The 14,059-nt window shown below is 40.7% G+C and overlaps 1 protein-coding gene across 3 annotated transcripts in view; it reads right to left on the reverse strand.

Moving 5' to 3' along the window:
- Nucleotides 1–14,059, reverse strand: part of SLC35F1 (solute carrier family 35 member F1) — a 426,615-nt gene that overhangs the window by 13,271 nt on the left and 399,285 nt on the right. Inside the window, exon 8 of one of the 3 annotated variants that reach the window (XM_055535078.1) lies at nucleotides 8,942–9,202. The exons of the other annotated variants lie outside the window; for them this stretch is intronic. Within the exon in view, the coding sequence (XP_055391053.1) occupies nucleotides 9,041–9,202 (162 nt within the window). The 3' untranslated portion in view covers nucleotides 8,942–9,040. Of the gene's footprint in view, nucleotides 1–8,941; nucleotides 9,203–14,059 lie in introns of those variants that run through there. 3 annotated transcript variants of the gene reach the window in all.

Raw genomic sequence — 14,059 nt, forward strand, 5'->3', positions numbered from 1 at the left:
GTGGCTATAGGAAGCCAGGCTGAGGAGGTTTGGCTTTCATTATCACTGTTCCCCAGGGTGTGCTTGTCAAAGAGATACTCTGCCATGCCAGATTTGATTTTCCTATTTTATTTTTTCATGCTCATAGTCTAAAACCAGGCTTCCTTGGTGGCTCAGATGGTAAAGAATCTGCCCGAAATGCAGGAGACCCAGGTTTGATCCCTGGGTCGAGACGATTCCCTGGAAAAGGGAAAGGCTACCCACTCTAGTATTCTTGGCTGGAGAATTCCATGGACAGAGGAGTCTGGTGGGCTATATAGTCTATGGGGTCACAAAGAATCAGACACTGCTGAGTGACTAATACTTTCACTTTACTAAAACTAGGAGAAACTGGTAAAAAAAAAATTAATTGGAAGCTGGAAGAAAATAGGAAAAGGATCCAGAGAGTCTATAAAGTTGCAATGTTATAATAAAGAGTTATAAGATGGCTGTGTGGTGTGTATGCTCCGTTGTCTGACCCTTTGGGATCCCATGGACTGCAGCCTGCCAGGCTCCTCTGTCTATGGAATTTTCCAGGCAAGAATACTGGAGGGGCTTGACATTTCCTTCTCCAGGGGATCGTCCCAACTCAAACATCGAATCTACATCTCTTGTGTCGCCTGCATTGGCAGGCGGATTCTTTACCACTACGCCACAATGTTCAATAATAGGAAAGGCAGTTTTGAAAATGGCAGATAGAAAAATTATTCATGTGGCTAAAAGCCCTTGCTGTAATATTTTGTTGTTTACCTTACTCTCTCTTTTAGCACCAGCAAGGTAGTTAAGACTAAAGATCACTTTTTGATTTTCTTTCCAGAGCCTGCATCACTGCCTTTAATTCCTTTATCAATCACAGTCATATGATAATGCTTCCTCAGATGGCTTGTATACTGGATTCAGCTTATAACAGCTTCACTAAACTTGATTAATTCAGATTTTCCCAATGAAAATAATTCTTTTTCTTTATGAATTTGTTTATAAAATAAGATGGTAGCAAAACAATATGGAGGTCAAGAAGAAACAGAAACCACAGACTCATTCCAAATTGGGAAAGGAGTACATCAAGGCTGTATATTGTCACCCTACTTATTTAACTTATATGCAGAGCACATCATGCAAAATGCTAGGCTGGATGAAGCTCAAGCTGGAATCAAGATTGCCGAGAAAAATATCAATAACCTCAGATATGCAGATGATACCACACATATGGTAGAAAATAAAGAGGACCTAAAGAGCCTCTTGATGATGGTGAAGAGGAGAGTGAAAAAGCTCGTTTAAAACTCAACATTCAAAAAACTAAGACCATGACATCTGGTCCCATCACTTCATGGCAAACAGATGGGGAAACTATGGAAACATTGACAGACTTCATTTCCTTGGGCTCCAAAATCACTGCGATGGTGACTGCAGCCATGAAATTAAAAGACACTTGCTCTTTGGAAGAAAAGCTATGACAAACCTAGACAGCATATTAAATAGCAGAGATATTACTTTGTTGACAGAGGTCCATCTAGTCAAAGCTATGGTTTTTCCATTAGTCATGCACGGATGTGAGAGTTGGACCATAAAGTAAGCTGAGTGCCAGAGAATTGATGCTTTTGAACTGTGGTGTTGGAGAAGACTCTTGAAAGTCCTTTGGACTGCAAGGAGATGCAACCAGTCAATCCTAAAGGAAATTAGTCCTGAATATTCATTGGAAGGACTGATGCAGAAGCTGACACTCCAATACTTTGGCCACCTGATGAGAAGAACTGACTCACTGGAAAAGACCCTGATACTGGGAAAGATTGAAGGCAGGAGGAGAAGGGGACAACAGAGGATAAGATGGTTGGATGGCATCACCGACTCAAAGGACATGAGTTTGAGCAAGCTCTGGGAGTTGGTGACGGACAGGGAAGCCTGGAGTGCTGCAGTCCATGGGGTCGAAAAGAGTTGGACATGACTGAGTGACTGAAGAGCTTCATCCTTTACTTGAAACTTTCCCTGATGTCTCAGAAGATAAAGAATCTGCTTGTAACGCAGGAGACCCAGATTTGATTCCTGAGTTGGGAAGATCCCCTGGAGAGGGGAATGGCTACCCACTCCAGTATTCTTTCCTGGAGAATTCCATGGACAGAGGAGCCTTGTGGCCTACTGTCCATGGGATCGCAGAGTCGGACACAACCGAGTGACTAACATTTTCACTTCACTTTCAACAAATGAAATGAGCTTGTTCCTAACAGCAACATTTCAAATATTTTGATACTGACTTTCATTTTCAAAAAACCATCATGCATCTCCAGTTTCAAGTGAGAAACTTGCAAGGGAGGTTTTGGGTGTGAGGCTGCTTCTGTTGCAGCAGATGGAGGCAGAGAGATTAAGAATGGGGCTCTGAGATTAGAACTGCATTCTATCCACAAACTGGATTCAAATCCTAGCTCCACTCCTCTCTGTCACTTTGGACAAGTTCCTTTCCAGGTCCAAGTTCCTTATCAGTACAGTGGGGATAATAATTGTACCTACTGTATAGAGTGGTTATAAGGATAAAATTAGGTAAAGCAAATGAAGCCCTTATTCTAGTGCCTACATCACAGTGAGGATTCAATCTACATTGACTCCATTGTTAATATTATTCAATCTACACTGGCTCCTTTGTTATCATCAATGACTGTATGTATCAGTATTACCATAATTTTATATAATCATTGATTAAATTGCCTTTCTTTTATAAGCTCTTGACTACAGGACTGTGTCTTTCTTGACCAGTGTCAAGTGCAGAGTCTGGCATAGTGTGTGTGTGTGTTGTGAGTCGTGTCCGACTCTTTGCGACCCCGTGGACTACAGACCCAGGTTCCTCTGTTCATGGAATTCTCCAGGCAATAATACTGGAGTGGGTTTCCACTTCCATATATATTAAGTTTTATTTGCTCTTTGTTTACAGTTTGAACGAATTAATGCATTTAACTGAAGTTTCATACTAAAGAAAGAAACAATTAAAAAATCAGCCTGTACCAATAGTGGTTTTCAAATGTTTTAGCTTTCAACTCAATCCAGCATTATTTCTCATATATAAAATGCTAAACACAGACTCCTCGAGAGAGAAGTTGTAGTAGTGATCCTTAATCATTGACCCCAAAAGTCATCATCTTCACTCCCCTTCAAATCAATTAAGGGAGAGTGATAAGATGATGAATTGGGAGAGGCAATGCAGAAAGCAAGTCTGGTAGAAGACTGTAGACTGTAGAGGAAGTTTCATAACTTGAAGTGAACAATCTTTGGCAACTGAAATAATGTAGGGACAGGAAAGGATCTGATACAGGGTATGAGAAAGGTTTGAATTTCTCTCAATTTCTGATTTTGGTTCCTATATACTGACTTGATTAACATGATAAAGATTTTAATAGCCATTTCTTGTAAAGCTAATGTCTTTTCCAGTGTTAAAAAAAAATACTACTTGAACCAATCACTTTTGAGACATGGAACTATTAAGTTGAATGATAAATCCAATACAAAGAGTTTTTTGGGGACACAGCTTTCAAATGGCAACATATCTTACTTCCAATGCATTTCTATTTAATTCAAACAGAATTCACACTAAAATAGTTCAAAATACAGACAGAAAGGAATTTTATGTGACAGAGGTGTCTTGGAAGTCATCAAGAGGTTTTATTAATAGTCAGGAGAGAAAGTTTTCATTTAACACACAAGCTCAAAAAGGGATCAGAAAGGAAAGGATTATGGTTAATCTGGCTAAATATTGAATGTTAAAAAGAATTACAAGAAGGTTTGGTACTTTAAAAGGTAAGTAAAAGTTTCCTTTTCCTTTTTTCTTTATAGATTGATATTACCGCTATTAGGTGTACCTAATTGGAGAAGACTCCTGAGAGTCCCCTGGACTGCAAGGAGCTCCAACCAGTCCATTCTGAAGGAGATCAGCTCTGGGATTTCTTTGCAAGGAATGATGCTAAAGCTGAAACTCCAGTACTTTGGCCACCTCATGCGAAGAGTTGACTCATTGGAAAAGACTCGGATGCTGGGAGGAATTGGGGGCAGGAGGAGAAGGGGACGACAGAGGATGAGATGGCTGGATGGCATCACGGACTCGATGGACGTGAGTCTGAGTGAACTCCGGGAGTTGGTGATGGACAGGGAGGCCTGGTGTGCTGCGATTCATGGGGTCGCAAAGAGTCAGACACGACTGAGCGACTGAACTGAATTGAACTGACTGAATAGGATGACCCTCAGTTCTGGATGCTGTAGTTATCCTGATAGAGTGTTTGTTTGTTTTAAAAGCAGTCAAACAAACAGAAAGTCTGCAGATTCTAGGCTGCTTTACTTGTTAACTGCAAAGAAATACTCATGCCTACTTCCCAGAAAGCCATCTCCCAGTGACAGATATGGTGAGTTTCAGGTGGAGGTTTGCTGCTTCCTGTATGAATATGGGCTGCTGTTTGCAGTATACTCTGTGAGCCTCTCCAAGGTCAATCGTGGCCCATCAGAAGATGCTGTGGTCCACATATGAGCATCAGAAATGCTGCACTTTGCCTGCATTTTATCTGACTTGTAATTTTGAGAAGTTGCATAAGGATGCACCCTTTTTCACTAGCATACTGCACATGCTGCCGACTTTCCTCTTGCCTTTTTCCATTTTGATAGGTCCCTTTGCTAACAAGGATCAGAAAGTACTCGCTGTACATAAGGAGAATATCTGTGGTGTTGCCGAAAGCAATCTGACTGGAATAAGCCATTGTCCAGAACAGGGTGGCTTGGAGGACTGGTGATAAGGCTACATAAATCTCTCTGTCTTCAACTAGAGATGAAATCTAGCTCTTAGCCAATTACTTGTTAGCTAATGGGACATCTGGGCTTCCCTGATGGTTCAGTGCTAAGAAAACTGCCTGCCAATGCAGGAGAAGTGGGTTTGATCCCTGGGTCAGGAAGATCCCCTAAAGAAGGAAATGGCAACCCACTCCAGTATCTTGCCTGGAAAATTCCATGCACAGAGGAGCTGGCGAGCAGTCTATAAGGTCGCAAAGAGTTGAACACAAATGAGTGACTAAAACACTAACAACAATGGGACATTCGGCACATCAATTAGGGACAGGCCACATTTTCATTTTAGTTTTGGTGTTAAACATCTATGTTGAGATTTAATAATCAAATGACTTTTTTTTTAATTTTATTTTATTTTTAAACTTTACATAATTGTATTAGTTTTGCCAAATATCAAAATGAATCTGCCACAGGTATACATGTGTTCCCCATCCTGAACCCTCCTCCCTCCTCCCTCCCCATTCCATCCCTCTGGGTCATCCCAGTGCACCAGCCCCAAGCATCCAGTATCGTGCATCGAACCTGGACTGGCAACTTGTTTCATACACGATATTTTACATGTTTCAATGCCATTCTCCCAAATCTTCCCACCCTCTCCCTCTCCCACAGAGTCCATAAGACTGTTTATACATCAGTGTCTCTTTTGCTGTCTCGTACACAGGGTTATTGTTACCATCTTTCTAAATTCCATATATATGCATTAGTATACTGTCTTGGTGTTTTTCTTTCTGGCTTACTTCACTCTGTATAATAGGCTCCAGTTTCATCCACCTCATTAGAACTGATTCAAATGTATTCTTTTTAATGGCTGAGTAATACTCCATTGTGTATATGTACCATAGCTTTCTTATCCATTCATCTGCTGATGGACATCTAGGTTGCTTCCATGTCCTGGCTATTATGAACAGTGCTGCGATGAACAATGACTTTAATGGGCCTAAATCTATACAAATAGAAAACCACATGGTTTGAAAGCCATTTCAATGTACTTTTACAAATATACTCATTAGATTATGGGAGGAAGAGGACGATTTTTTTTTTCTTTAAGAGGACAATTTTTAAAGGAGGCATTCTTTTTATATTGACTAGAAAATGGCAGGGGTGAGCAGAGAGGAACACGGGCAACCCTCAGAGACCTGTGCAGGAGGCTATGAAGTGACCATGGGCTAACGCTCTACTTTTACTGGATGTGTGCACCAACTACCTCCAGGAGGACCTGGCTTTTCCTTCCTTCCTGGAGCATGAACGTCAAAAGATGTCTTTTAACGATGTATGCCTCTTTGTAACATGGCTTTTACAAGGTTCCTGTTGTAGGGCTCTGATTGTTTTTGTTCAATGACCCCACTTGGACCTATTGATGATCAGAACTAATTGTGATTTAATAGGTAATGAAAAGCTAAAAGATTCTCTTAGCTCTTAAAGAGAGACGTACAGCAGTTTTCTCACTAAAAGCACAAAGATTCAACAGAAATAGAAACGATCACTTGTGAGAGGTAGAGGAAAGACCTGGAAAAGAACAGTTATTGGTGGGTTTCTTAGGAAAGTGCGGTTCAGGGGAATGAGACTTGCAGCTTCTGCAGCTATCTGAGAAAAAGGAAAGGTTTAGATTTAAATCCAATTTAGGTCTAACTTATAGAGGTGACCGTGGCTCAGATCATGAACTCTTTACTGCCAAATTCAGACTTAAATTGAAGAAAGTGGGGAAAACCACTAGACCATTCAGGTCATTCAGGCATGACCTAAATCAAATTCCTTATGATTATACAGTGGAAGTGAGAAATAGATTTAAGGGACTAGATCTGATAGACAGAGTGCCTCATGAACTATGGACCAAGGTTCGTGACATTGTACAGGAGACAGGGAAAAGAAAAAGAAAAAGAAAATCATCCCCAAGAAAACGAAATGCAAAAAGGCAAAATGGCTGTCTGAGAAGGCCTTACAAATAGCTGTGAAAAGAAGAGACGTAAAAAGCAAAGGAGAAAAGGAAAGATATACCCATTGGAATGCAAAGTTCCAAAGAATAGCAAGGAGAGATAAGAAAGCCTTCCTCGGAGATCAGTGCAAAGAAATAGAGGAAAACAATAGAATGGGAAAGACTAGAGATCTCTTCAAGAAAATTAGAGATACCAAGGGACTATTTCATGCAAAGATGGGCTCGATAAAGGACAGAAATGGTATGGACCTAACAGAAGCAGAAGATACTAAGAAGAGGTGTCAAGAATACACAGAAGAACTGTACTAAAAAGATCTTCATGACCCAGATAATCACAATGATGTGATCACTCACCTAGTGTCAGACATCCTGGAACATGAAGTTAAGTGGGCCTTAGGAAGCATCACTACGAACAAAGCTAGTGGAGGTGATGGAATTCCAGTTAAGCTATTTCAAATCCTAAAAGATGATGCTGTTAAAGTGCTGCACTCAATATGCCAGCAAATTTGGAAAACTCAGCAGTGGCCACAGGACTGGAAAAGGTCAGTTTTCATTCCAATTCCAAAGAAAGGCAATGTCAAAGAATGCTCAAACTACTGCACAATTACACTTATCTCACACCTAGTAAAGTGATGCTCAAAATTCTCCAAGCCAGGCTTCAGCAATAGGTGAACTGTGAACTTCCAGATGTTCAAGCTGGTTTTAGAAAAGGCAGAGGAACCAGAGATCAAATTGCCAACATCCACTGGATCATCAAAAAAGCAAGAGCATTCCAGAAAAAACATCTATTTCTGCTTTATTGACTATGCCAAAGTCTGACTGTGTGGATCACCATAAACTGTGGAAAATTCTGAAAGAGATGGGAACACCAGACCACCTGACCTGCCTCTTGAGAAACCTGTATGCAGGTTAGGAAGCAACAGTTAGACTGGTTCCAAATAGGAAAAGGAGTACAGCAAGGCTGTATACTGTTACCCTGCCTATTTAACTTATATGCAGAGTACATCATGAGAAACGCTGGACTGGAAGAAGCACAAGCTGGAATCAAGATTGCTGGGAGACATATCAATAACCTCAGATATGCAGATGACATCACCCTTATGGCAGAAAGTGAAGAGGAACTAAAAAGCCTCTTGATGAAAGTGACAGAGGAGAGTGAAAATGTTGGCTTAAAGCTCAACATTCAGAAAACGAAGATCATGGCATCTGGTCCCATCACTTCATGGCAAATAGATTGGTAAACAGTGGAAACAGTGGCTGACTTTATTTTGGGGGGCTGCAAAATCACTGCAGATGGTGATTGCAGCCATGAAACTAAAAGACGCTTACTCCTTGGAAGGAAAGTTATGACCAATCTAGACAGCATATTAAAAAGCAGAGACATTACTTTGTCAACAAAGGTCCATCTAGTCAAGGCTGTGGTTTTTCCAGTAGTCATGTATGGATATGAGAACTGGACTATAAAAAAAGCTGAGCACTGAAGAATTGATGCTTTTGAACTGTGGTATTGGAGAAGACTCTTGAGAGTCCCTTGGACTGTAACGAGATCCAACCAATCCATCCTAAAGGAGATCAGTCCTGGGTGTTCATTGGAAGGACTGATGTTGAAGCTGAAACTCCAATACTTTGGCCACCTGATGCGAAGAGCTGACTCATCTGAAAAGACCCTGATGCCTGGAAAGATTGAGGGCAGGAGGAGAAGGGGACGGCAGAGGATGAGATGGTTGGATGCCACAACCGATTCAATGGGCATGAGTATGGGTAAACTCCGGGAGTTGGTGAAGGACAGGGAGGCCTTGCATGCTGTGGTTCCTGGGGTTGCAAAGTTGGACATGACTAAGTGACTGAACTGTAGAACTGAGGAAGCTTAGTGAAAATACAAGTGGAAAGAGGGAGAAAATAAGGTCCAATTACAAAGACAAAAGATGTAGGAAAAGAAAATTTCTCAATAGCTATGAGGAAACAGGACTGAAAAACTTGGATTAGCCATCCCCCCATATAATTCTTTTCTATATTCATTAACATGTATTTTTTTCTCTTTGTCTAAGTTTGTGTATGCATACACACAACACACATACCTCAGAACCACTATGGCTGACCTGATAGGTCCTGCCTTGTGAACTTTTCTTAAAAAAATTTTTTTTTACTTTAATTTATTTGAATGATATAAAATATTTAATTAAAATGACAAAAGGCAAAAAAGGAATGAAACATAAAAATAGGAACAAAAATCAAGGGCAAGGAATAGAAAATAGTAACAAACAAGGCAGACAATAATTAAATTATACCAATAATCACTTTGAACATCAATGATCCAAATACATTCTGAACTTTTCTTGAGAGAAGCCGAGTAGCCTGAGAGAACACCATCCCTGAAGGGTTCTCATGTATGGCAGATGAGCAAAGGACAACACTTCCAAGCCTCCTGTAGTTCCAAGGCTACATATGAAGAGTGGAGAAAGGAAATACCCCATCAGTCAATTCAGTTGCTCAATTGTGTCTGACTCTTTGCGACCTCATGGACTGCAGCATGCCAGGCTTCCCTGTCCATCACCAACTCCCGGAGTCTACTCAGACTCATGTCCATTGAGTTGGTGATGCCACCCAACCATCTTCTCTGTCATCCCCTTCTTCTCCTGCCCCCAATCCCTCCCAGCATCAGAGTCTTTTCCAATGAGTCAACTCTTCGCATGAGGTGGCCAAAGTACTAGAGTTTCAGTTTTAGCATCATTCCTTCCAAAGAAATCCCAGGGCTGATCTCCTTCAGAATGGACTGGTTGGATCTCCTTGCAGTCCAAGGGACTCTCAAGAGTCTTCTCCAACAACACAGTTCAAAAGCATCAATTCTTCGGCGCTCAGCTTTCTTTATAGTTCAATTCTCACATCCATACACGATTACTGGCAAAACCATAGCTTTGACTAGATGGACCATTATTGGCAAAGTAATGTCTCTGCTTTTTAATATGCTGTCTAGATTGGTCATAACTTGTCTTCCAAGAAGCAAGTGTCTTTTAATTTCATGGCTGCAATCACCATCTGCAGTGATTTTGGAGCCCCCAAAAATAAAGTCTGTCACTGTTTCCATTGTTTCCCCACCTATTTCCCATGAAGTGATGGGAACAGATGCCATGATCTTCGTTTTCTGAATGTTGAGCTTTAAGCCAACTTTTTCACTCTCCTCTGTCACTTTCATCAAGAGGCTTTTTAGTTCCTCTTCACTTTCTTCCATAAGGGTGATGTCATCTGCATATCTGAGGTTATTGATATTTCTCCCAGCAATCTTGATTCCAGCTTGAGCTTTATCCAGCCCGGCATTTTGCATGATGTACTCTGCATATAAGTTAAACAAGCAGAGTGACAATATACAGCCTTGATGTACTCCTTTTCCTATTTGGAACCAGTCTGTTGTTCCATGTCCAGTTCTATCTATTGCTTCTTGACCTGCATACAGATTTCTCAGGAGATAGGTCAGGTAGTCTGGTATTCCCATCTCTTTAAGAATTTTCCACATTTTGTTGTGATCCACACAGTCAAAGGCTTTGGCATAGTCAATAAAGCAGAAATAGATGTTTTTCTGGAACACTCTTGCTTTTTCGATGATTCAGCGGATGTTAGCAATTTGATCTCTGGTTCCTCTGCCTTTTCTAAATCAAGCTTGAACATCTGATCACGGTTCACATACTGTTGAAGCCATGCTCAGAGAATTTTGTGCATTACTTTGCTAGCATGTGAGAGGAGTGCAATTGTGTGGTAGTTTGAGCATTCATAGCTCAAGGACAACATCACTGGTAAAATTTCAAAAGACTAGTTGCCTTGACCAAACAAAGGGGCTCTAGTGGATATGAGCCTGCCATGGAAAGATGAGAATGGTTAAGAGTTGAAACTGGTTTCTCAACTGCGTAAGGAAGCTGCTCAGAAATGAATTCAAGGATATTTCTAGGTCTTAGATATGGTTTCTGACATGGAGGTATTTCAGGTACACAAAGAATATGTGGCCACAATAATCATATCCTCTCTAGTTCTTATTCATCTTTTAAAGAGATACAGATATAATCAAACCTTTCTACATTAAAACATTTTTTTTAATTGAATTTTTAAAAAACTTGCATTTTTTGGGCCACACCATGAGGCATGTGGAATTTTAGTTCCCTGACCAGGGATTGAACCCACATCCCCTGCACAGGAAGCATGGAGCCTTAAGCCCTGGACCACCAGGAAAGCCCCTACTTTCCACACTTTAAACTCTTAATTAGAAAATACCTAGGATAGTAGAGTCTGGGAATCTGCAAATTTAGCAGTTTCAATGCAACCATGGGTAAAGGGAATGATGGAGGTTACACACACAGGCTGGTAAAGGTGAAGTTTAATGGCTGCTGGGAAGAATTTCTGTGTATGGAGACTGGCCTGGCATTTCCAGCTGCAAGTTATGCCTGGGAAGAATTAGACTTTTCATTAAATTTGTGAAACTGTCCTGGATATTCTGCACATAAAGCACAGGCTCCTCTCCCTAGTCTACCACTCTCTGTGATATGAAATGCATATATAAAGCTAAAGCTACTGGCACATCTAATCGAGATTCTGGACCAAAAAAAAAAAAGCCCAATACTATTTCAAACAGAACCAGATTTCGTAGTTTGGAGATCTTAGGTACCAGGGTAGTTTAAAGATTCATCAGTGACAAAGTTGGGCAAAATACCAATCAAAAGAATGAATCATAATTAATGATAATGCTGCTGCCGTGGAATTTTTAAGTCCCAATATTATGCATAGGTAAAATTGGGTTTTATAACTAAATTGCCTGAGGAGCCCAAGGTCTTGAGTTCCCACTTGATATGTGGTTTGAAAGGTGGACCCTGAGGACTGCAGCTGACCTTCTGAGTGTCCTGGGGCAGGATGAAGAAGATGGATTATCAATGACGACACGTCTCTTAGCAGCTATGTGAATCTCAAGGGTATGTAGACCACACCTTGAACTTGGGAGTGGAATGGTAGGGAGAGAACCAGAGGCAGCTGGCCATTGCTGGGCAGGCTGGAAACGGTGTCCTCACTGGGATCCTGTGACAAAAGGCCCTGCCTGGTTCTGATCTATTGCTCCTGAGCCTGAGCCAGCTGCTATTCAGGGCAAGGAAACTAGACAGACCTGCCTCCACAGAAACACCAACATAAACACGCTGGTACTTGACCTCCTAGTTTTGGCTCTTGCCCTAACCTAACAAGATCACTTTTATTATTATTAAGGGCACTAAAAATGCAAAAGTTCTGCTTCTGGGTTTACTGAGCTGGAAATAAATTGCCCACAAAGGCCCGAGCTTTTTCAAATTCTTTGGATCTGCTTCATTATTGCTTTGTCTCCTACTCTTGTTTCCTTTTATTTCTCCTCTTCTTCTTTTTTCTTCATTTTTTTAAAGGAAAAAAAGGGGGGGCTAAATTTCTCTGGCTACATTTTGCAATATTTCTTTATTCTGAGTCATAGCACAGAAAATATTAAATGTGGCATGGCGCATGACAGACACCAAAATTGGTTGTTTTTAAGGACTAAGAATACTGACCTCCAAGCCTGGTTCCACATGCTTTCTCCAATTGGGAGAAAAGAAATAACCCCAAATTCTTGCTAATCTAATCAAGACAGAAAATAAGTTAATAAGTGCCTTAGTTAAAATGCCAAATGGTCTTTCAATCCATATCAGAAAACTAAGACATCACTAAGGTTGAAATATTTGGGAAACAAACTTACCCTCCAAGAATCAGCCAGGGCCCTTGCCTCTCCGTGGCCTGAGGCTGTCACTCATGTCAAGCCTATACCCCCACTGTAATCTGAGTTCAGTTTACGGTGCCTTCTGTTTGGTTTGCAAAACCAATTCATTTGGCAGTGTAATCTGTGCAGCCAATCACATCTAAGGCCAATAAGGGTTCTTTTACACACAAATCTGTTCCCCTGTGGGTAATTTCACACATGAGTACAGCAATAAGGAGCTAAAAATGGATTCCTGACACTATCTTTTATGACAAACAGACATTTTCACTTGGTTTGATGAAGTGATAGAAATCCTCATTCACGCAGATTTCTATTCTCTGCAGTCCAGCAAAATAAGATCGTCATAGCCAAGTTGGAAGTGGAATAAAAGGGGCAATAGTCTGTGGGTAATTGGACCATAAAAAAGGCTGAGCACCAAAGAATTGATGCTTTTGAACTGTAATGATGGAGTTGACTCTTGAGCCTCCCTTGGACAGCAAGGAGATCAACCAGTCAATCCTAAAGGAAATCAACCCTGAATATTCATTGGAAGGACTGATGCTGAAGTTCCAATACTTCAACCACCTGATGTAAAGAGCCAAGACATTGGAGAAGACCCTGATGCTGGGAAAGATGGAAGGCAAAAGGAGAAGAGAGTAGCAGAGGATGAGACGGTTAGATAGCATCATCGACTCAGTGGACATGAATTTGAGCAAACTCTGGGGGATAGTGGAGGACACGGGAGCCTGGTGTGATACAGTCCATGGGGGTCACAAAGAGTCAAACATGACTTAGGGACTGAAGAGCAATAAGGTTGTGGGAATGTTTAATTATAGGCTCAGTTACAACAAGGACATTTGATGGCTCATTAGGTCACCCCACCAGGTAAAGAACCACAGGGTCAGCTGAGATACTTGCTGAAACAAGTGGAATACAAAATGGATATTGGAAGAAGATAGTTGTAAGTTCCAGCTACAGTAATATGATCAGTTACAGGAATAAAGACTGTAATTGTCATGAGTATTTGCTCCTTATTTCATTTTAAATATGCTTGTCTCTCTGTGTGTGTCTGTATAAAATATTTTTGTTTTCTCCATTCCCTTATCCCCTTATCAGATAAGATATATTGAGTTTACATCTTAGTATTTAATTAACAGGATGTCAAGGAGAAGAGCGAACATTCCCCAAGTTGTTTGCATCCTCTTCTAGGGAAAAGGTTGGTGTATTTTCAGTTGTGTCATGTTGGGCAAAAGTATGACTTTGTTATTGTCTTTATGTTGAGATTAAGTATGATTTAAGGAGATGTGTGTATATGGGTGCCAAGCTGAGAAGATGTAGACATGTCAGCTTGGTTAAGCCATAGTATCTAGATATTGGTCAAACATCAGTCTAGATGTTGCTATGAAGATATTTTCTAGATGGAATTAACACTTAAATCAGTAGACACTGATTAAAGTAGATTAACCCCCATCATATGGATAGACTTCTTTCAGTCAGTTAATGTCTTGAGATAAAGGACTGAGGTCACTGAGGAAGTAGAAATTGTATCTTTCGACTCAACC

This window comes from Bubalus kerabau, chromosome 9 (genome assembly GCF_029407905.1).
Source record: "Bubalus kerabau isolate K-KA32 ecotype Philippines breed swamp buffalo chromosome 9, PCC_UOA_SB_1v2, whole genome shotgun sequence".
NCBI classification, from domain to species: Eukaryota; Metazoa; Chordata; class Mammalia; order Artiodactyla; family Bovidae; genus Bubalus; species Bubalus kerabau.